At 44.6% G+C, this 24,628-nt stretch overlaps 1 protein-coding gene across 3 annotated transcripts in view; it reads right to left on the minus strand.

Annotated features, from left to right (window-relative positions):
* Window positions 1–24,628, minus strand: part of LOC129813569 (epidermal growth factor receptor substrate 15-like 1) — a 61,568-nt gene that overhangs the window by 12,254 nt on the left and 24,686 nt on the right. For 2 of the 3 annotated variants that reach the window (XM_055865885.1, XM_055865883.1), the window contains exons 13-21: window positions 24,016–24,088; window positions 22,971–23,132; window positions 22,239–22,436; window positions 18,648–18,827; window positions 17,552–17,669; window positions 17,109–17,242; window positions 16,555–16,627; window positions 9,864–9,949; window positions 9,542–9,602 (exon numbers count right to left, since the gene is read on the minus strand). In XM_055865885.1, the coding sequence (XP_055721860.1) occupies window positions 9,542–9,602; window positions 9,864–9,949; window positions 16,555–16,627; window positions 17,109–17,242; window positions 17,552–17,669; window positions 18,648–18,827; window positions 22,239–22,436; window positions 22,971–23,132; window positions 24,016–24,088 (1,085 nt within the window). The remainder of the gene's footprint in view (window positions 1–9,541; window positions 9,603–9,863; window positions 9,950–16,554; window positions 16,628–17,108; window positions 17,243–17,551; window positions 17,670–18,647; window positions 18,828–22,238; window positions 22,437–22,970; window positions 23,133–24,015; window positions 24,089–24,628) is intronic. The other variant, XM_055865884.1, reaches the window with a different exon arrangement.

Below are 24,628 nucleotides of genomic sequence, written 5' to 3' on the forward strand. Positions count from 1 at the left end.
GTGTCCTAATACAGTTGAAATAAATAATAAATGGTGACTTCCCTCACTCGCGCCTCGCTCCAGTTGTTGCCAGTCATTAGGCTACCTCAGTCAGATGCCAACCTACGTCAGTGTACAAGGAAGGAACCGAGTACACGGCTTGTAAAGAAATGCTGCGGTTTAACCAAATCGTTTACCAACCAGAGAGTGGGACAAGTGTCCTGAAGTGGCACAGCTTCTCCACACATAACAATCTTACCGCCCAATTGTTTGTTTATTTAACTAAACCTGTGATAACTTTTTTTTCACCTTCATTTAACCAGGTAGGCCAGTTGAGAACAAGTTCTCATTTACAACTGAGACCTGGCCAAGATAAAGCAAAGCAGTGCGACACAAACAACACAGAGTTACACATGGAATAAACAAACGTACAGTCAATAACACAATAGAAAAATCTATATTGTGTGTGCAAATGGAGTAAGGAGGTAAGGCAATAAATAGGAAATAGTAGTGAAGTAATTACAATTTAGCAGATTAACACTGGAGTGATAGATGTGCAGATGATGATGTGCAAGTAGAAATACTGGTGTGCAAAAGAGCAAAAAAGTAAATAAAAACAATATGGGGATGAGGTAGGTAGATTGGATGGGCTATTTACAGATGGGCTATGTACAGCTGCAGCGATCGGTTAGCTGCTCAGATAACTGATGTTTAAAGTTAGTGAGGGAAATATAAGTCTCCAGCTTCAGCGATTGTTGCAATTCGTTCCAGTCATTGGCAGCAGAGAACTGGAAGGAAAGGCGGCCAAAGGGGGTGTTGGCTTTGGGGATGACCAGTGAGATATACCTGCGGGAGCGCGTGCTACGGGTGGGTGTTACTATGGTGACCAGTGAGCTGAGATAAGGCGGAGCTTTACCTAGCAAAGACTTATAGATGACCTGGAGACAGTGGGGTGAAGAGGTGAAGATTTAAATTAAAATAGGTTGACAGACTATGCAGTCCCGCCACTCAGGGTTTTCTAAATATGTTGTAAATGTTAATGTGCTGTAAATGTTCATATGTGCTCAGCCGTAGGCTACAGTTTAATGTGCTCAGCCGTAGGCTACAGTTTAATGTGCTCAGTGCTCAGCCGTAGGCTACAGTTTAATGTGCTCAGCCGTAGGCTACAGTTTAATGTGCTCAGTGCTCAGCCGTAGGCTACAGTTTAATGTGCTCAGCCGTAGGCTACAGTTTAATGTGCTCAGTGCTCAGCCGTAGGCTACAGTGTAATGTGCTTGGCCGTAGGCTACAGTTTAATGTGCTCAGTGCTCAGCCGTAGGCTACAGTTCAATGTGCTCAGTGCTCAGCCGTAGGCTACAGTTCAATGTGCTCAGTGCTCAGCCGTAGGCTACAGTTTAATGTGCTCAGCCATAGGCTACAGTTTAATGTGCTCAGTGCTCAGCCGTAGGCTACAGTGTAATGTGCTTGGCCGTAGGCTACAGTTTAATGTGCTCAGTGCTCAGCCGTAGGCTACAGTTCAATGTGCTCAGTGCTCAGCCGTAGGCTACAGTTCAATGTGCTCAGTGCTCAGCCGTAGGCTACAGTTTAATGTGCTCAGCCATAGGCTACAGTTTAATGTGCTCAGTGCTCAGCCGTAGGCTACAGTGTAATGTGCTTGGCCGTAGGCTACAGTTTAATGTGCTCAGTGCTCAGCCGTAGGCTACAGTTCAATGTGCTCAGTGCTCAGCCGTAGGCTACAGTTCAATGTGCTCAGTGCTCAGCCGTAGGCTACAGTTTAATGTGCTCAGCCATAGGCTACAGTTTAATGTGCTCAGTGCTCAGCCGTAGGCTACAGTGTAATGTGCTTGGCCGTAGGCTACAGTTTAATGTGCTCAGTGCTCAGCCGTAGGCTACAGTTTAATGTGCTCAGCCGTGGGCTACAGTTTAATGTGCTCAGTGCTCAGCCGTAGGCTACAGTTTAATGTGCTCAGTGCTCAGCCGTAGGCTACAGTTTAATGTGCTCAGCCGTAGGCTACAGTTTAATGTGCTCAGTGCTCAGCCGTAGGCTACAGTTTAATGTGCTCAGTGCTCAGCCGTAGGCTACAGTTTAATGTGCTCAGTGCTCAGCCGTAGGCTACAGTGTAATGTGCTTGGCCGTAGGCTACAGTTTAATGTGCTCAGTGCTCAGCCGTAGGCTACAGTTCAATGTGCTCAGTGCTCAGCCGTAGGCTACAGTTCAATGTGCTCAGTGCTCAGCCGTAGGCTACAGTTTAATGTGCTCAGCCATAGGCTACAGTTTAATGTGCTCAGTGCTCAGCCGTAGGCTACAGTGTAATGTGCTTGGCCGTAGGCTACAGTTTAATGTGCTCAGTGCTCAGCCGTAGGCTACAGTTTAATGTGCTCAGCCGTAGGCTACAGTTTAATGTTCTCAGTGCTCAGCCATAGGCTACAGTTTAATGTGCTCAGTGCTCAGCCGTAGGCTACAGTTTAATGTGCTCAGTGCTCAGCCGTAGGCTACAGTTTAATGTGCTCAGTGCTCAGCCGTAGGCTACAGTGTAATGTGCTCAGCCGTAGGCTACAGTTTAATGTGCTCAGTGCTCAGCCGTAGGCTACAGTTTAATGTGCTCAGTGCTCAGCCGTAGGCTACAGTTTATTGTGCTCAGTGCTCAGCCGTAGGCTACAGTTTAATGTGCTCAGTGCTCAGCCGTAGGCTACAGTGTAATGTGCTCAGCCGTAGGCTACAGTTTAATGTGCTCAGTGCTCAGCCGTAGGCTACAGCTTAATGTGCTCAGCCGTAGGCTACAGTTTAATGTGCTCAGTGCTCAGCCGTAGGCTACAGTTTATTGTGCTCAGTGCTCAGCCGTAGGCTACAGTTTAATGTGCTCAGTGCTCAGCCGTAGGCTACAGTTTATTGTGCTCAGTGCTCAGCCGTAGGCTACAGTTTAATGTGCTCAGTGCTCAGCCGTAGGCTACAGTGTAATGTGCTCAGCCGTAGGCTACAGTTTAATGTGCTCAGTGCTCAGCCGTAGGCTACAGTTTAATGTGCTCAGTGCTCAGCCGTAGGCTACAGTTTATTGTGCTCAGTGCTCAGCCGTAGGCTACAGTTTAATGTGCTCAGTGCTCAGCCGTAGGCTACAGTGTAATGTGCTCAGCCGTAGGCTACAGTTTAATGTGCTCAGTGCTCAGCCGTAGGCTACAGTTTAATGTGCTCAGCCGTAGGCTACAGTTTAATGTGCTCAGTGCTCAGCCATAGGCTACAGTTTAATGTGCTCAGTGCTCAGCCGTAGGCTACAGTTTAATGTGCTCAGTGCTCAGCCGTAGGCTACAGTGTAATGTGCTCAGCCGTAGGCTACAGTTTAATGTGCTCGGTGCTCAGCCGTAGGCTACAGTTTAATGTGCTCAGTGCTCAGCCGTAGGCTACAGTTTATTGTGCTCAGTGCTCAGCCGTAGGCTACAGTTTAATGTGCTCAGTGCTCAGCCGTAGGCTACAGTGTAATGTGCTCAGCCGTAGGCTACAGTTTAATGTGCTCAGTGCTCAGCCGTAGGCTACAGCTTAATGTGCTCAGCCGTAGGCTACAGTTTAATGTGCTCAGTGCTCAGCCGTAGGCTACAGTTTATTGTGCTCAGTGCTCAGCCGTAGGCTACAGTTTAATGTGCTCAGTGCTCAGCCGTAGGCTACAGTGTAATGTGCTCAGCCGTAGGCTACAGTTTAATGTGCTCAGCCGTAGGCTACAGTTCAATGTGCTCAGTGCTCAGCCGTAGGCTACAGTTCAATGTGCTCAGTGCTCAGCCGTAGGCTACAGTTTAATGTGCTCAGCCATAGGCTACAGTTTAATGTGCTCAGTGCTCAGCCGTAGGCTACAGTGTAATGTGCTTGGCCGTAGGCTACAGTTTAATGTGCTCAGTGCTCAGCCGTAGGCTACAGTTTAATGTGCTCAGCCGTAGGCTACAGTTTAATGTGCTCAGTGCTCAGCCATAGGCTACAGTTTAATGTGCTCAGTGCTCAGCCGTAGGCTACAGTTTAATGTGCTCAGTGCTCAGCCGTAGGCTACAGTTTAATGTGCTCAGTGCTCAGCCGTAGGCTACAGTGTAATGTGCTCAGCCGTAGGCTACAGTTTAATGTGCTCAGTGCTCAGCCGTAGGCTACAGTTTAATGTGCTCAGTGCTCAGCCGTAGGCTACAGTTTAATGTGCTCAGTGCTCAGCCGTAGGCTACAGTGTAATGTGCTCAGCCGTAGGCTACAGTTTAATGTGCTCAGTGCTCAGCCGTAGGCTACAGCTTAATGTGCTCAGCCGTAGGCTACAGTTTAATGTGCTCAGTGCTCAGCCGTAGGCTACAGTTTATTGTGCTCAGTGCTCAGCCGTAGGCTACAGTTTAATGTGCTCAGTGCTCAGCCGTAGGCTACAGTTTATTGTGCTCAGTGCTCAGCCGTAGGCTACAGTTTAATGTGCTCAGTGCTCAGCCGTAGGCTACAGTGTAATGTGCTCAGCCGTAGGCTACAGTTTAATGTGCTCAGCTGTAGGCTACAGTTTATTGTGCTCAGTGCTCAGCCGTAGGCTACAGTTCAATGTGCTCAGTGCTCAGCTGTAGGCTACAGTTTAATGTGCTCAGTGCTCAGCTGTAGGCTACAGTTTAATGTGCTCAGTGCTCAGCTGTAGGCTACAGTTCAATGTGCTCAGTGCTCAGCTGTAGGCTACGGTTTAATGTGCTCAGCTGTAGGCTACAGTTCAATGTGCTCAGTGCTCAGCTGTAGGCTACAGTTTAATGTGCTCAGCTGTAGGCTACAGTTTAATGTGCTCAGCGCTCAGCTGTAGGCTACAGTTTAATGTGCTCACCCATAGACTACAGTTTAATGTGCTCACCCAGACTACAGTTTAATGTGCTCACCCATAGACTACAGTTTAATGTGCTCAGTGCTCAGCTGTAGGCTACAGTTTAATGTGCTCACCCATAGACTACAGTTTAATGTGCTCACCCAGACTACAGTTTAATGTGCTCACCCATAGACTACAGTTTAATGTGCTCAGTGCTCAGCCATAGACTACAGTTTAATGTGCTCACCCATAGACTACAGTTTAATGTGCTCAGCCATAGACTACAGTTTAATGTGCTCAGTGCTCAGCTGTAAGCTACAGTTTGATGCCAGTGCTGTGTTGAGCAGACCATCCTGCTGTGGTCTCTGTCCTCATCCTCCAGCCTTAATGATCTACATCCAGGTCATATAGAATACACTCTCATCCAGAGAGACGGCCCACATTCAGTACATTTAACTAAAATAGGTAAGACAACCACATATCACAGTCGTATATTGCATTACTGAAATGATTTTCAATACGTCCTAAACAAACACAATAGCCTACATATTTGTGTGTGCAAAAATGAGGACGGGACGGAGTGATTTTTCTCAGGAAACCACACACTGAGGTAGATGCGGGCAGAACACACACTGAGGTAGACCTGGGCAGACCACACACTGAGGTAGACCTGGGCAGATCACACACTGAGGTAGCTGTGGGCAGACCACACACTGAGGTAGACCTGGGCAGACCACACACTGAGGTAGATGCGGGCAGAACACACACTAAGGTAGATGTGGGCAGAACACACACTGAGGTAGATGCGGGCAGAACACACACTGAAGTAGAGGTGGTCAGACCACACACTGAGGTAGATGTGGGTAGGCCACACACTGAGGTAGACCTGGGCAGACCACACACTGAGGTAGACCTGGGCAGACCACACACTGAGGTAGATGTGGGCAGACCACACACTGAGGTAGATGCGGGCAGAACACACACTGAGGTAGACCTGGGCAGACCACACACTGAGGTAGATGTGGGCAGACCACACACTGAGGTAGACCTGGGCAGACCACACACTGAGGTAGATGCGGGCAGACCACACACTGAGGTAGATGCGGGCAGAACACACACTGAGGTAGATGTGGGCAGACCACACACTGAGGTAGACCTGGGCAGACCACACACTGAGGTAGACCTGGGTAGATCACACACTGAGGTAGATGCGGGCAGAACACACACTGAGGTAGATGTGGGTAGACCACACACTGAGGTAGACCTGGGCAGACCACACACTGAGGTAGATGCGGGCAGAACACACACTGAAGTAGATGTGGGCAGAACACACACTGAGATAGACCTGGGCAGACCACACACTGAGGTAGACCTGGGCAGATCACACACTGAGGTAGACCTGGGCAGATCACACACTGAGGTAGCTGTGGGCAGAACACACACTGAGGTAGATGTGGGTAGACCACACACTGAGGTAGACCTGGGCAGACCACACACTGAGGTAGATGCGGGCAGAACACACACTGAGGTAGATGCGGGCAGAACACACACTGAAGTAGATGTGGGCAGAACACACACTGAGATAGACCTGGGCAGACCACACACTGAGGTAGACCTGGGCAGATCACACACTGAGGTAGCTGTGGGCAGACCACACACTGAGGTAGACCTGGGCAGAACACACACTGAGGTAGACCTGGGCAGAACACACACTGAGGTAGATGCGGGCAGAACACACACTGAGGTAGATGCGGGCAGAACACACACTGAGGTAGACCTGGGCAGAACACACACTGAGGTAGAGGTGGGCAGACCACAAACCTTCAGATTCTCACACCTTTCTGTTGACCTGCTGGCAGCCTAACTTTGACCTGCTGGCAGCCTAACGTCGACTTGCTGGTCATCCATTCTAGGCACTGGTTAATTCCTATCTTAATCTGGACACTGGGTTTGGATGGTAAACTATACAATCCGTATCAGTAATCAGTCTGTGCTCAAGCAAAAACAGACCTTATCTGTTCCAACAGCTTTCCTGTTTACCAGCTCCTTCGAAAGGAGAAGAAACTGAGGGCCCCGCACCCTCACAAGACGACCACACTGAGCAGGAGAGAAAAAGGGGAAGTACTAACATGACACACACACACACGGGCACTCACACAAGTTTAATAAGACAGTGTTAGACCACAAATGAATTGTTCTGAAAAACTGATGCTACAAACTGTTACTTACCTCAACCTCTAATCCTTCTAACTAACTAACTCATCCAAACTAACTAACTCCTAACTAACCAACTAACTCCTTCTAACTAACTCCTCCTAACTAAATATCTAACTAACTCCTCCTCCTTCTAACTAACTAACTCCTCTTAACTAAATATCTAACTCACTCCTCCTCCTTCTAACCAACTAACTCCTAACTAACTCCTCCTAACTAAATATCTAACTAACTCCTCCTCCTTCCAACTAACTCCCCCTAACTAACTAACTCCTCCTCCTTCTTCTAACTAACTAACTAACTCCTCCTAACTAAATATCTAACTAACTCATCCTCCTTCTTCTAACTAACTCCTCCTAACTAAATATCTAACTAACTCCTCCTTCTAACTAACTAACTCCTAACTAACTCCTAACTAACTAATTCTTCCAAACTAACTCCTCCTCCTTATAACTAACTCCTGGCACTGCGTAGGGAATAGGTGGCACTGTGTAGGGAATAGGTGGCACTGCGTAGGGAATAGGTGGCACTGCGTAGGGAATAGGTGGCACTGCGTAGGGAATAGGTGGCACTGCGTAGGGAATAGGTGGCACTGCGTAGGGAATAGGTGGCACTGTGTAGGGAATAGGTGGCACTGCGTAGGGAATAGGTGACACTGCGTAGAGAATAGGTGGCACTGCGTAGGGAATAGGTGGCACTGCGTAGAGAATAGGTGGCACTGCGTAGGGAATAGGTGGCACTGCGTAGGGAATAGGTGGCACTGCGTAGGGAATAGGTGGCACTGCGTAGGGAATAGGTGACACTGCGTAGAGAATAGGTGGCACTGCGTAGGGAATAGGTGGCACTGCGTAGAGAATAGGTGGCACTGTGTAGGGAATAGGTGGCACTGTGTAGGGAATAGGTGGCACTGCGTAGGGAATAGGTGGCACTGTGTAGGGAATAGGTGGCACTGTGTAGGGAATAGGTGGCACTGTGTAGGGAATAGGTGGCACTGTGTAGGGAATAGGTGGCACTGTGTAGGGAATAGGTGGCACTATGTAGGGAATAGGTGGCACTGCGTAGAGAATAGGTGGCACTGCGTAGGGAATAGGTGGCACTGTGTAGGGAATAGGTGGCACTATGTAGGGAATAGGTGGCACTGCGTAGAGAATAGGTGGCACTGCGTAGAGAATAGGTGGCACTGCGTAGGGAATAGGTGACACTGCGTAGGGAATAGGTGGCACTGCGTAGAGAATAGGTGGCACTGCGTAGGGAATAGGTGGCACTGCGTAGGGAATAGGTGGCACTGCGTAGGGAATAGGTGGCACTGTGTAGGGAATAGGTGGCACTATGTAGGGAATAGGTGGCACTGCGTCGAGAATAGGTGGCACTGCGTCGAGAATAGGTGGCACTGCGTCGAGAATAGGTGGCACTGCGTAGAGAATAGGTGGCACTGCGTCGAGAATAGGTGGCACTGCGTCGAGAATAGGTGGCACTGCGTAGGGAATAGGTGGCACTGCGTAGGGAATAGGTGGCACTGTGTAGGGAATAGGTGGCACTGCGTAGAGAATAGGTGGCACTGCGTAGAGAATAGGTGGCACTGCGTAGAGAATAGGTGGCACTGCGTAGGGAATAGGTGGCACTGCGTAGGGAATAGGTGGCACTGTGTAGGGAATAGGTGGCACTGTGTAGGGAATAGGTGGCACTATGTAGGGAATAGGTGGCACTGCGTAGGGAATAGGTGGCACTGTGTAGGGAATAGGTGGCACTGCGTAGAGAATAGGTGGCACTGCGTAGAGAATAGGTGGCACTGCGTAGGGAATAGGTGGCACTGCGTCGAGAATAGGTGGCACTGCGTCGAGAATAGGTGGCACTGCGTCGAGAATAGGTGGCACTGCGTAGGGAATAGGTGGCACTGCGTAGGGAATAGGTGGCACTGTGTAGGGAATAGGTGGCACTGCGTAGGGAATAGGTGGCACTGCGTAGAGAATAGGTGGCACTGCGTAGGGAATAGGTGGCACTGCGTAGAGAATAGGTGGCACTGTGTAGGGAATAGGTGGCACTGTGTAGGGAATAGGTGGCACTGCGTAGGGAATAGGTGGCACTGCGTAGAGAATAGGTGGCACTGCGTCGAGAATAGGTGGCACTGCGTCGAGAATAGGTGGCACTGCGTCGAGAATAGGGTGCCATTGAAGACACAGCCACAATAAACAAGAGACTGACTACAGAACTTGGATTCGTTTTTTAAAGAAAATGAATTTGATAAACTGATTTAATAATAGAAGCGTCTATTTTAGTCTTGTGGTATTACCCTAGAACGGTGTTTTAAACCTAGCTACTAGCCTACGTTTTTACAGGTCATTTTGTGTTCCTTTGATTTAACTAAGAGTATCACTTGTTTTGTTTTTTGCCAACTAAAGGAAGAACTGTGTTTTATAAGTACCATCACATTGACTTCCTTCTCATATTAGTGTGAGCACAGAAACACGTGCATGACTGCTCACACACACACACACACGCACACACACACACACACGCACGCACGCACGCACGCACGCACAAACACACACACCTACCATAAGGAGGCGCAGGCCTGTTAGGTGTGTTCTTAGGTGGTAGCACAGGGTTGATTGGTTTCTGCTCACAACGACCAGAATAAAGACAACAACAAAAAAACATCCAAAATTACGTTTTTACAACAGAGGTACTATATTACACACAAGCTTTTAGTTAAGAGCCTACATCTTGTTGTCTTGACAGTCATACAGGGGGTTTACTGCAAGGCATCGCTGGATTCAGGTGGAAAATAACATCAGTTATTTTATTTATATGGGAGTATAATGATATAAAGCAGGACTTATATATTATTTACATCCACAAAGCTTCCCGGTAACCTACCTTTTTAGACATTTCACTGAAGTCTGCAAATTCACTCTTTCCTCCAAAAGTGTTGCCACCGAAAGGGTCCACTGTTCTGAAGCCATCTACAACAGAACAACAACCATAAAAACACTTAATATGGAAACATCCAGGAAACAAACTAGCTACTGAAGCTGCCTGGGAAACCACACAGAGAGCATCCAGAGAAGAGGCTATGCAGTATTTACTAGGACTTTCCAAACCGAAATATTAGAGCTTGAAGACTGACGTACGCATCTGATTAACTAATTACAGAACTAAGCGGCGTTACTGTGAGCAGCACTGTGGTGGGTTACTGTGAGCAGCACTGAGCTGGGTTACTGTGAGCAACACTGTGGTGGGTTACTGTGAGAGGCACTGAGCTGGGTTACTGTGAGCAGCACTGAGCTGGGTTACTGTGAGCAGCACTGAGCTGGGTTACTGTGAGCAGCACTGAGCTGAGTTACTGTGAGCAGCACTGAGCTGAGTTACTGTGAGCAGCACTGAGCTGGGTTACTGTGAGCAGCACTGAGCTGGGTTACTGTGAGCAGCACTGAGCTGGGTTACTGTGAGCAACACTGTGGTGGGTTACTGTGAGCAGCACTGAGCTGGGTTACTGTGAGCAGCACTGAGCTGGGTTACTGTGAGCAACACTGTGGTGGGCTACTGTGAGCAGCACTGAGCTGGGTTACTGTGAGCAGCACTGAGCTGGGTTACTGTGAGCAGCACTGAGCTGGGTTACTGTGAGCAGCACTGAGCTGGGTTACTGTGAGCAGCACTGAGCTGGGTTACTGTGAGCAGCACTGAGCTGGGTTACTGTGAGCTGGGTTACTGTGAGCAACACTGTGGTGGGTTACTGTGAGCAACACTGAGCTGGGTTACTGTGAGCTGGGTTACTGTGAGCAACACTGAGCTGGGTTACTGTGAGCTGGGTTACTGTGAGCCACACTGAGCTGGGTTACTGTGAGCTGGGTTACTGTGAGCAACACTGAGCTGGGTTACTGTGAGCTGGGTTACTGTGAGCAGCACTTTGGTGGTTTTCAAACACTGCGGTATGCCTTGTTGACTTAACAAATACATTTCCAACTGTAGGTTTCAGAAAAATAAATAAACCATTTTAACAACATATTTGTTTGTTGGGTCGTTCCACCTCAAAAAGCACAAGAAAAAGGACTGACCCCCACCATCTCAGATTGTTCTGGAATCGTTTCTGTAGTTAGTAAAACACCAATCTCAACGTCAACAGTGAAGAGGCGACTCCGGGATGCTGGCCTTCAAAGAAAAAGCCATATCTCAGACTAGCAAATAAAAATAAAAGATTAAGACGGGCAAAAGAAGACAGACACTGGACAAAGAAAATCTGCCTAGAAGGCCAGCATCCCGGAGTCGCCTCTTCACTGTTGACATTGAGACTGGTGTTTTGAGGGTACTATTTAATGAAAGTGCTAGTTGAGAACGTGTGGGGTGTCTGTTTCTCAAACTAAACCCTCTAATGTACTTGTCCTCTTGCTCAGTTGTGCACCGGGGCCTCCCACTCCTCTTTCTATTCTGGTTAGAGCCAGTTTGCGCTGTTCTGTGAGGGGAGTAGTACACAGCGTTGTACGTGATCTTCAGTTTCTTGGCAATTTCTCACATGTAATAGCCTTCATTTCTCAGAACAAGAATAGACTGACGAGTTTCAGAAGAAAGTACTTTGTTTCTGGCCATTTTGAGCCATTTTGAACCCACAAATGCTGATGCTCCAGATACTCAACTAGTCTAAAGGACAGTTTTATTGCTTCTTTAATCAGCACTACAGTTATCAGCTGTGCTAACATAATTACAAAAGGGTTTTCTAACGATCAATTAGCCTTTTAAAATGATAAACTTGGATTAGCTAACACGACGTGCCATTGGAACACAGGAGTGATGGTTGCTGATAATGGACCTCTATACGGCTAAGTAGATATTCCATAAAAAAATCTGCTGTTTCCAGCTACAATAGTCATTTACAACATTAACACTGTTTTCCTGATCAATGTGATGTTATTTCAAACTGACAAAAAAAAAAGCAAAAACAAGGACATTTCTAAGTGGCCCCAAACTTTTGAACAGTAGTGTGTACACACAAAAAAATATATATGGGGGATTGGAAGTGATGCAGACAATTACATTGATGGAAGCTACAATCTATCTGCAATATTAAAGCTGATCTACCCCCTAAAAGATGTTTAAATAATAAACTGCAAGCGAGCTGTCATGTGCCTTTTACTGAGGAGTGGTCATCTCCCTGACCAAGACCGAGGCCCTTCTCCCCCGATTGCGCAGTTTGGCTGGGCGGCCAGCTTTAGGGAAGAGTCTTGGTGATTCCAAACATCTTCCATTTAAGATTGATGAAGGCCACTGTGTTCTTGGGGACCTTCCATGCTGCAGAAATTTGTTGGAACCCTTCCCCATATCTGTGCCTCGACAGAATCCTGTCTCGGAGCTCTACGGAAAATTCCTTCGAATTCACCTGTTTTTGCTCTGACATGCACTGTCAACTGTGGGACCTTTTATAGACAAGTGTGTGCCTTTCCAAATCATGTCTAATCAATTGAATTTACCACAGATGGACTCCAATCAAGTTCTAGAAACATCTCAAGGATGATGGAAACAGGATGCACCTGAGCTCAATTTCGAGTCTCATAGCAAAGAGTCTGAACACTTATGTAAATAAGGTATTTCTGGTTTTGAATTTTTTATAAATTTGCACAAATTTCTAAAAATCTGTTTTCGCTTTGTCATTATGGGGCATTGTGTGTAGATTGATGAGGAAAATGTTTATTTCATCAATTTTAGAATAAGGCTGTAAAAAAAGTCAATGGGTCTGAATACCTTCCGAATGCACTGTAATTTGATATTTGAGAAATTAGGTTAATTTAACTGCACCCAAATTGGCCATTTTAAAATTTACAGGATTCAGACAATATTCAAACAATATAGTACCCAACATCCGAGTTGGACCAAACTTCATCCTACCAATGAGTAAGACATGAGGTATCCCATTTTTTGGGGTCAAAAGCCACCCACGGACCATCCACATCCTATGCCAATCGCAAACCAACAACCAGTATACACTATCAGTTCTCTATGAAGTAGTATAAAGCTGTGACTTGGAGCATTGCTTCTCTATACTATGTAATGTATTCCATGTGAACCTGGTGACAACTCAAATAAAATAATTAATTGAATGACAGTCTTGTGTTTTTCAATAAAATTCTCAGAAAAACCTCTATATGTATTGTGATTAGTGACATTTACAATTAAACCCAACACGACCCAATACCATAACAATTGAAAAACCCTAAACAGTGTGTGTTTGAGACTTTGACCATTGAAGACCACAACAGTAGCTAATCCAGACCTTTCTGGAAGGGAATAAACCACACACAAAGGCAGTCGTTTCATGGACACTGATTAAGCGTAAAAGAAGGTCAAACTGAATTGCTTCATGAAGGAGTGGCTTGAATTGTGAGGATGACCACACAATTTATTTTCATCATAAGCCAAATCTATTGGTTTTCTACCCAAAATTGCTTAGAAAATGTTGTGATCTATTTAATAAACACAAGAGACCAGCAAAATGGATAAAAGAGTGTACCGGTATATCAGGAACAGGGGCATCTAGCGGCCAAAACCTGGTACTTTCACACTACTTTATAGTAAATAATGCAAGCAACATAAAATACTAATTTCTCTGAACAGGGAAAAAAAAAACACATCACCAGATTCGAATGGAATACATTACATATTATGAAGAAGCAATATTACAAGCAGCAGCTTCATGCTACTTGTCAAACATAGAGAACTAATACTGTATACTGGTTGTTGGGGTGGGATTGGCATGGGGTATGGGGGGTTCCGTGGGTGGTCTCTTGGAGATTCCTAATGTCTGATTCATTGGTAGGAAGAAGTTAGGTCCAAATCAGATTTTGGGTACTATATTTATGGAATATTATCTGAATCCTATACATTTGAATAGTCAATTTGGGTGCAATCAAATTAGCTTAATGTCAGAAATAAAACGACATTACAACTGAAATAATGTTTTAGAAATGCCAATCTACCTGGTTCTAACTACAGAAACAATTTCTGAATATTCTGAGATGGTGGGTGTCATGGCTTGCTGAAATGGCATGAAACGACTCTGTTGTGACTTGAGAATGTGTGTGACTCACGATAAAGGGGCAGTATGATGTGTGTTACACAGTGTTTTCCTTCTCGTGGCATAGCTCTAAGTTTCCCCCACAGTGTGTCCCTTATTCCTGTGGAGGGGTCTCGTTTCACTGGTGCGTAGGATTGTTGGCCCAGACTTAAACTAACTTCCTCCTCTCTCAGTGACTGAGGCATAAAGGCCCGCAGTTCAATAGCAGAGGATGAAGGGAATGAACAGGGGATGGAGAGGAGGGGAGGAGGAGAGGGGGGCGGAGGAGAGGGGGGAGGAGGAGAGGGGGGCGGAGGAGAGGGGGGAAGAGGAGAGGAGGGGAGGAGGAGAGGGGGCGGAGGAGAGGAGGGGAGGAGGAGAGGAGGAGAGGGGGGCGGAGGAGAGGAGGGGAGGAGGAGAGGGGGCGGAGGAGAGGAGGGGAGGAGGAGAGGGGGCGGAGGAGAGGAGGGGAGGAGGAGAGGGGGCGGAGGAGAGGAGGGGAGGAGGAGAGGAGGAGAGCTGAACTGGTTAAAGCAGGGGTGAGAGTGTTCTGGTTGTTCGTTTTCAAGTCACACAGACACACTCACACACGCAAACACACACGCAGACACACGCACACACACTCAGACACGCACACGCAGACACACACGTGCAGACACACACACGCGCAGACACACACGCGCAGACACAAACACAGACACACACACGCAGACACAGACACACACGCAGACAAAAACACACGCAGACACACAGAGTTTCTGTTATGTTTGGCCTCCACTGCAACTCCTGTTTTTCCAAGGTTATTTTTAGTTGGCCAGCAGTTAAATGCGTAGGTAGCCTACTAAATATAGACCTCCGCCACAGGAAAATATGAAGTTACAGTGAGTTTTAAGTTGTATTCCACAAACCAATGCCCAGAAATAAACTCTAAATGTGCAGGAACACGTCACCTGGGCAGCAGTGAATGAGGGCTTTTATTCAGAAGTCTAGCACAACTTTCCTTTTCTCTTAACGATATAAAGATAGATGTATCTCAGCGATATACAGATAGATGTATCTCAGCGATATACAGATAGATGTATCTCAGCGATATACAGATAGATGTATCTTAGTGATATACAGATAGATGTATCTTAGTGATATACAGATAGATGTATCTTAGTGATATACAGATAGATGTATCTTAGTGATATACAGATAGATGTATCTTAGCGATATACAGATAGATGTATCTCAGCGATATACAGATAGATGTATCTCAGCGATATACAGATAGATGTATCTCAGCGATATACAGATAGATGTATCTCAGCGATATACAGATAGATGTATCTCAGCAATATACAGATAGATGTATCTCAGCGATATACAGATAGATGTATCTTAGTGACATACAGATAGATGTATCTTAGTGATATACAGATAGATGTATCTTAGTGATATACAGATAGATGTATCTTAGTGATATACAGATAGATGTATCTTAGTGATATACAGATAGATGTATCTTAGTGACATACAGATAGATGTATCTTAGTGACATACAGATAGATGTATCTTAGCGATATACAGATAGATGTATCTTAGTGATATAAAGATAGATGTATCTCAGCGATATACAGATAGATGTATCTTAGCGACATACAGATAGATGTATCTTAGTGATATACAGATAGATGTATCTTAGTGATATACAGATAGATGTATCTTAGTGATATACAGATAGATGTATCTTAGTGACATACAGATAGATGTATCTTAGTGACATACAGATAGATGTATCTTAGCGATATACAGATAGATGTATCTTAGTGATATAAAGATAGATGTATCTCAGCGATATACAGATAGATGTATCTTAGTGACATACAGATAGATGTATCTTAGTGACATACAGATAGATGTATCTTAGTGATATACAGATAGATGTATCTTAGCGATATACAGATAGATGTATCTCAGCGATATACAGATAGATGTATCTTAGCGATATACAGATAGATGTATCTTAGCGATATACAGATAGATGTATCTTAGCGATATACAGATAGATGTATCTTAGTGATATACAGATAGGAGTTTGATTTTCCTTTTCTGCTTCTAAATCTTGTGAAATTCAGAGTACTTAATGACCTGGTTGTAAATGTTCTCTGACATAGCAGAAAACAGCGTTAGAAAAACAGATATTTTGATAGCCGCTGCTTTTTGAAAGATACAGAACATTATCCTCATAACTGATAGGATGCTGAAAAGTCAGAAAAGTTTTATCTCGTCTTATTTTTTTTATTTTTTTTACTCTAAATGTCACTTGCAGCTAAAGTATCTGGAGTGCAACTACACTGACTAAAAACAGTCATTCAAATGTAGATACAAAAATAGCAAGTGTGCGTGTGTGTGTGTGTGTGTGTGTGTGTGTGTGTGTGTGTGTGTGTGTGTGTGTGTGTGTGTGTGTGTGTGTGTGTGTGTGTGTGTGTGTGTGTGTGTGTGTGTGTGTAAAAGAGGTTGTGTATTGCAGAAGTGAGGTACCTGTAGGCTTGGGGCTGGGCCGGGGGCTGTGGGAGGTTAAGAGATTCCTGCTACCAGACAGACAGCCACCAGGCTGAGACAGAGACAGGAAGAGAAACACCACTAAGATCAACTCCATCAAGATACATTCATTCAACTGAAAACAGGAGGTCATTTCAATACTAATACATTCAATAAATATGAACAAAATTACATCCAATGTAATTTAAGCAATAAGGCCAATATACCACGGCTAAGGGCTGTTCTTAAGCACGACACAACGCAGAGTGCCTGGATACAGGCCTTAGCATATTGTCCATATACCACAAACCCTCGAGGTTCCTTATTGCTATTATAAACTGGTTACCAATGTAATTAGAGCAGTAAAAATAAATGTTTTGTCATACCCGTGGTATACGGTCTGATATACCACATTTGTCAGCCAATCAGCATTCAGGCTCGAACCACCCAGCTTATAATTCAATATAAATGTATTCAAATATGACATACTGTAAATAAATTACCATAGAAAATAATACGCTAAATAATTCTGTCAGTAATTCAACATGTATTACCTTGATGGGGGGAGTAGGTTTTCTACTGAAGGGATCTGCTGAGGCAAACAGATCGGTTGTTTTTTTGAAGAAGTCTGAGGAAGCACCCTTGAATGGATCACTCTCTTTGAAGGGATCATCTGCTTCAAATGGATCTGAGAGGATTGAAACAAAATGTGACAAAGATTCTTGTGGATGGAAACATTTGTCATTAAAAAGGTGGTAATATGGAGCATATACCACGTGGAGGCCTTTCTGTTCTGTTCAGGTGTACTTCATTAGCCAAGCACATGTGCTTATAAACCACACACTTTTCTCTAAAGGAATAGAACCTCATAGCCTCTGGAACATACAGTCCAAGCCATGGAATTACAATCATTCCAGAATTCTTCCAACAATATGGTTCCGATAAAACAACTATTTTGCATAAACATTCATTTGGTATAATACACTTATAAAGTTACCGTTGAAGGGATCTGCTTTGAAGGGGTCCTCTGTCTGGAAGGGGTCTGCGGCAGGAAGAGGTTCTGGTGTTGATTTGTTGCTGCTGAACATGGCTATCCTCGATTTGAAAGAGTCCTCCTGATTTTGGGGGGATTTTTTTGGGGGGGGGTGGGGACAAAATATTCAGATTGTTCAACCTCAAAAGATCTTCTCCACTTCCATTCAAATCAACTGGCTTGCCCAATGTTGGGACAACAACGCTTTACCAAGCGGAACTGAGTGTGGACGCTTCTTATTGTAATCTCTAACATAATGAACATTGAATAAAAAGGTATCAAGTCTGTCAGGTGTGAGCAACAGGAAGTGAGGTCACACTAAACACAGTTAGAGCTCCAAATGAATAGCTGGGTATATAAATATACACTGAGTGTAGAAATCATTAAGAACACCTTCCCAATATTGAGTTGCACCTCCCCTACGTTTTTCCCCTCAGTAGAGCTTTCAATTCATCGGGGTATGGTGTTGAAAGCGTTCCACATGGATGCTGGCCCATGTTGACAGCAATGCTTCCCACAATTGAGTCAAGTTGGTTGGATGTCCTTCGGGTGGTGGACCATTCTTGTTACACATAGGAAACTGTTGAGCGTGAGAAACCCAGCAACGTTGCAGTTCATGACACAAACCGGTACGCCTGGCACCTACTACCATACCCCGTTCAAAGGCATTTCAATCTTTTGTCTTGCCCATTGACCCGCTGAATGGCACACATACACAATCCATGTTTCAATTGTCTGAAAGCTTAAAAATCCTTCTTTAACCTGTCTCCTCCCCTGATTGAAGTGGATTTAACAAGTGACATCAAAAAGGGATTGTAGTCTATGTCATGGAAAAAGCAAGTTAGATTATTAATGTTTTGTACTCTGTGTATATTCAAGTATAGGCAAGCTCTTTCCAGTCTTCGGTCGTCTTCATTAAGCCACTACTTAGCTAAATGTTTTGCAACGGAAAACAAAAATGAGCATTTCTTATTCAGGTAGTCACTCCCCGTTTCAAAACAGTTTTATTCCATTTGATGCCTAATGAACACGACCCTGGTATCATGACAACACTACTCACCCTGGCTCCAAATTCTCCGTTCTCCCTCTCTGAGAATCCTACTTCGCTCATGTCTGCCAGGTTGGTCATGCTGCCAGCATGAGTCTGGCTGTGGGTTCCGTTCAGAGCGTTGTTGTATTGCTCTATAGTCTTAGTCACCTCCTGTTGACTGTCCTGGATCTGAGAAAGCTTACTACGAGCCTAAAGGGATAAAGGGATGTCAGTGGGTCTCCAGTAACACCGGTTGTTCTAGTAAAAGAGAGTAAGTATGTAGGGTTGTTACGGTGACCGTATTACCGCCACACCGCCAGTCACGAGTCATGACTGCAGTTAAACTCCACGTGACCATTTAGTCACGGTAACAAGGCTTCTTCCAAGCTCTGATGCTACTGATGGTCATTAGAAACCTACCAAACTTGCCAACTGACTGGTACTCAGCACTCTATTGTGCCTCTAATCACTGACATCAATGCAAATGTGTTGGAACATCTAAATCAAACACTTCATGAGAGCCCATTGTGACGGCCCTGTCACACCATGAGCTCATGTTGCACAACATTTCTATTGGCTATGCAATTGTGGGAGAAAACAGAGTGATGGCCTCTAATAAAAAGAGGAGGGTCCCATCCTCTTTCTAAAGGCAAGGCCTACTATATTTATTTATCATCTGTCCTAATATTAATAACATTGCTTCACTTTACAACAGAAGTATAGCCTACCTAGCTGGTATGAAAATAAACCACTGGAAAGGCGTCTTCCATTCGCTATTTAAGTGCGTAGATGACATGTATTATCCCCCTGCCACTGTTACGAGACAGGCGCATGTTAATGGTCCATTCTAAATCAAAATTAATTTCACACATATATTATTTAAACAAGATTAAATTACAAATAGTTTGATAGGCTAATGCTGTCACCTATCACTTGTGAATGGCGTATTATCACTTGTGAATGGCGTATTATCACTTGTGAATGGAGTATTATCACTTGTGAATGGAGTATTATCACTTGTGAATGATGTATTATCACTTGTGAATGGCGTATTATCACTTGTGAATGGCGTATTATCACTTGTGAATGGAGTATTATCACTTGTGAATGATGTATTATCACTTGTGAATGGAGTATTATCACTTGTGACTGATGTATTATCACTTGTGAATGGTGTATTATCACTTGTGAATGGAGTATTATCACTAGTGAATGGAGTATTATCACTTGTGAATGGAGTATTATCACTTGTGAATGGAGTATTATCACTTGTGAATGGAGTATTATCACTTGTGAATGATGTATTATCACTTGTGAATGGAGTATTATCACTTGTGAATGGTGTATTATCACTTGTGAATGGAGTATTATCACTTGTGAATGGAGTATTATCACTTGTGAATGGTGTATTATTACTTGTGAATGGTGTATTATCACTTGTGAATGGTGTATTATCACTTGTGAATGGTGTATTATTACTTGTGAATGGAGTATTATCACTTGTGAATGGTGTATTATCACTTGTGAATGGTGTATTATTACTTGTGAATGGTGTATTATCACTTGTGAATGGAGTATTATCACTTGTGAATGGTGTATTATCACTTGTGAATGGAGTATTATCACTTGTGAATGGTGTATTATCACTTGTGAATGGTGTATTATTACTTGTGAATGGTGTATTATCACTTGTGAATGGAGTATTATCACTTGTGAATGGTGTATTATCACTTGTGAATGGAGTATTATCACTTGTGAATGGTGTATTATTACTTGTGAATGGAGTATTATCACTTGTGAATGGAGTATTATCACTTGTGAATGGTGTATTATTACTTGTGAATGGAGTATTATCACTTGTGAATGGTGTATTATTACTTGTGAATGGAGTATTATCACTTGTGAATGATGTATTATCACTTGTGAATGGAGTATTATCACTTGTGAATGGAGTATTATCACTTGTGAATGGTGTATTATTACTTGTGAATGGTGTATTATTACTTGTGAATGACACCCAGCGTAAGACAAGGAACAGCGGATGCCTTTTTTTTTACCTCATACCACAAGATTAGGGAGTATAATTTACATCATAAAATTGCACCTTTATAATAAAGCATTACATGCATAAATCGCATTTGCAGTCACTTGAGGAAGGTGTTTTCCAGCTAATTCATTGCATTTTGGAACATTTTAGTCATTTAGCAGATGCTCTTATCCAGAGCGACGTACAGGATAAATTAGGGTAAGGTGCCTTGCTCAAGGGCACATCGGCAGATTTCCACCTAGTTGGCTCGGGGATTCGAACCAGCGACCTTTCGGTTACTGGCCCAAAGCTCTTAACCACTAGACCACCTGCCGCCCCTTAAATAAATATAAAAAAGTTTGTCAACATTTTAAGCTAAATGCGCTAAATCGGTTGCACAGCATCATTGTGTAGAAAAGTTTATTTTTGTTGATGCTAGTGGTTGTATTAATTTGGGATCTATCGCATCCCACAACTGTCCCAGACTATGCTTAAAATATGTATTTCTCGCACAGGAGGACAAATTGACCAATAGAAAATGTCAACTTTTGTACTATGGTGCTTAATTTACTATAACTGTAAACTAAACACATAGGAATACCTATTTCTTTGTTAACCACTCAACACAGAAGAGCCACGTGCGCACGCTCCCTCGGAAATCAGTTGAAGAAAATATAATTTCTATTTTATTCAGCTTTGTTCAATTGTATTCTTCATACTATAAAATAATGCCATGGAATTCTAAGCAAATCTTGTCTGCTGAAAGCCCCAGCGTACCCCACAGCCATATGACATAGCCAGTTAGCCAGATCAGGGACTAACATAAGGACAACTCAGAGCATTATAATAATTCTTTGTATTAGACTACACTTTCTTCATTACCATGTTTCTTTGGATATGTCTAAAATAAATCATGGATTTATTCAACTTTAAAAAAATAAAATGATGTAGATGTTCAAAAGGTCTGCATCAGCGGCTTGTAGGCTATGCGTGGATGGCAGGAGATGCTTAACGTGTTGATGTGAATTAATGGTCAATTACCGTTAGACCGACAGTTATTTTGCTTAACAATTACCGGCTGCCAAAATGTAATGGCCGCCACAACCCTACATTTAAAACTTTATTAATAAAAGCCTGCAGGGACAATGGGTTGTCAGTCTACAAAAAATAACACTGTCTGTTCTTGTGAAAGTCCCATCCAGAAACAAGCCCTAGCCCGTACCCTTTAGTCCAGGGTTTTTTAAACTACGGGCAGGGGTCCCAAACTGGGCCCTGGGCATGTGAGAGGTGGGTAGCGAGTCATGAGAATACATCTAGAAATCACACACAATTTCTCATTTTGGTTCTTGAGCTGCAAAAGTTTAAGAACCGCACGCTAGATCTGAAAGCATTGGATAGGTAGAAGCAAAAATGGGAACATTTTCATTTAGTCATTAAAAAAGGGAACATTTTCATTTAGGCATTAAAAAAGGGAACATTTCTATTTTCCGGATGGACATTAAAAAGTTACATTCTACTCCAAACGTGACGCCATCTTCATTTAATACGACATTTTGTCGATGATAATGAGCTATAGCATCTCTCTATCCACGTACCTGGTTGATCTCATCCTGGGTGGCCTTCAGTGACTTGATGATGGAGTCTAGCTGCATGCGTCCGGCCAGTAGGTTCTGCTCTAGTTGCTTCTCCTCCAACTGCAGTTTGTTCAGGTCAGACTTGGTACGGCTCAGCTCATTCTCCTGACTCTGCAGGTCAGACTCCTGGCTGTGGATCTGGGTCTGTAAGGATGAGATCTGGACGGAGGGAGAAGAGGAATCCTATGTAAATAAGATGCGATAAGCGCTAGTGACCGCCTGTAAATGGGGACAATCGTTTTGGACATTCAGATAAGCTTCTATAACTGGGGTTAGGTGTGGCACATATACCATATAACCGTGTAACCAATGAAGATCACCATGGAACAAACAGCTGACTGAAGACGGGACAGTTGAGTCCGTTTCTGCTGTAACATGGACTCTACAACGTCCTTAACTTTGTTGCTCCTTGCTGAAACAAGCAAGGTGTTGTAGCAAATGAGTCTTCGGATGCCTAGGCAACACCCCGCTCCCTGCAGAAGCAGCACATGCAGTCAGGAGCGGAGGAGAGGAGAATAAAATAAAAAAGTACAACAAATGAATAATTGGCTAGTCGAAACGGTTATAACGGTGATCGCGATCATTTGGTTGACCAATAACCGGCATCCAAAATTCTATGGCCGTCACAGCCCTAAGTGGGGACAGAATTTTTCCTGTCTAAACCATGATCGTATAGGTGTGTTGCTGACTGACCAGCGTGGACTGATCCTGACACTTCAGTTGGACGTCTTTCAGCATGCCCTCCAGCTTGTTTCTCTGCTGGTCCATCTCCTCCAGCTGCTGCTGAGCATCCTGCTTCTGGGCTTCCAGGTCCTGCAGACCACCACTCTCCTGGTCCAGGTCCCCCTGCATCTCCTGTTAAAATACATACAGTAATCAGACCAGACCACCGCTCTCCTGGTCCCCCTGCATCTCCTGTTGAAATACATACAGTAATCAGACCAGACCACCCCTCTCCTGGTCCAGGTCCCCCTGCATCTCCTGTTAAAATACATACAGTAATCAGACCAGACCACCGCTCTCCTGGTCCCCCTGCATCTCCTGTTGAAATACATACAGTAATCAGACCAGACCACCCCTCTCCTGGTACAGGTCCCCCTGCATCTCCTGTTAAAATACATACAGTAATCAGACCAGACCACCACTCTCCTGGTCCAGGTCCCCCTGCATCTCCTGTTAAAATACATACAGTAATCAGACCAGACCACCACTCTCCTGGTCCAGGTCCCCCTGCATCTCCTGTTAAAATACATACAGTAATCAGACCAGACCACCACTCTCCTGGTCCAGGTCCCCCTGCATCTCCTGTTGAAATACATACAGTAATCAGACCAGACCACTGCTCTCCTGGTCCTCCTGCATCTCCTGTTGAAATACATACAGTAATCAGACCAGACCACCACTCTCCTGGTCCAGGTCCTCCTGCATCTCCTGAGGGAATGGTGGGAGGGAAGGAGAGCGGCGCAGACCTCGGCAATAGAGATATAGGCGCTTTCTCAATTTGTCTTTCCTTGATTCCTTGCATCCTCTCTCCTCACCTCCATCCCAAAAAGCATTGGAAGTTCAGGTTTGAGGGGAGGTGGAGTCAGATATTTTCCTCCAATCTGTTTTGAGTAGTTGTGGTTGAACAAGCTGTGTAGTCCATGAGACACTTCAGGATGAGAGTTCCCTTCCCCTGGATTAGACCCATTCAGAATGATTCATCCATAAAATGGGTCCCTGACTCCCTGTGTCTCACCTGAATTTCCCTGTTCTTCTGTCTGATGGCTTCCTCTTTGTCCCTGATGTCCTGCTCCAGAGTGTACTTCTCTCTGCAACAGCATTCACACACACACACACACACACACACACACACACACACACACACACACACACACACACACACACACACACACACACACACACACACACACAGAGCTAGGTGAGAAGGTGATCATGTCAAATTGTACGTTATTACCTCCCCCAAGTGCTTGGAGATTAGTTGACTGTGCAGTGTCTGGGGGATCTGCGAGGTATGGATCGAGAAACACTGCCCTAGCCAATGCTAGACACGGCAACAAGGCCTTTGTGTCACCAGGTTACCTGAGTGTATCCCACTGTAAAAGTTAAGAGTGCTGAGGAGGCAGTATGAAGAGGACACAGTTTACAGAACACACATCAGGGAAACCCACAAGGCACGACATAGAGGATCAGTAAGGAAACCAGAGAGAGTGTCTGTCCCAAAACATAGCTTCATATCCTCATCTCCTTGGCTGTGCTTCATAGTCATAGATCTAGGGTTAGTGATCTAGGCTTAGAGTTCTAGGGTTAGTGTTCTGGGCTCAGTGTTCTGGGCTCAGTGTTCTGGGCTC

This window comes from Salvelinus fontinalis, chromosome 17, assembly GCF_029448725.1.
Source record: "Salvelinus fontinalis isolate EN_2023a chromosome 17, ASM2944872v1, whole genome shotgun sequence".
Classification (NCBI taxonomy): domain Eukaryota; kingdom Metazoa; phylum Chordata; class Actinopteri; order Salmoniformes; family Salmonidae; genus Salvelinus; species Salvelinus fontinalis.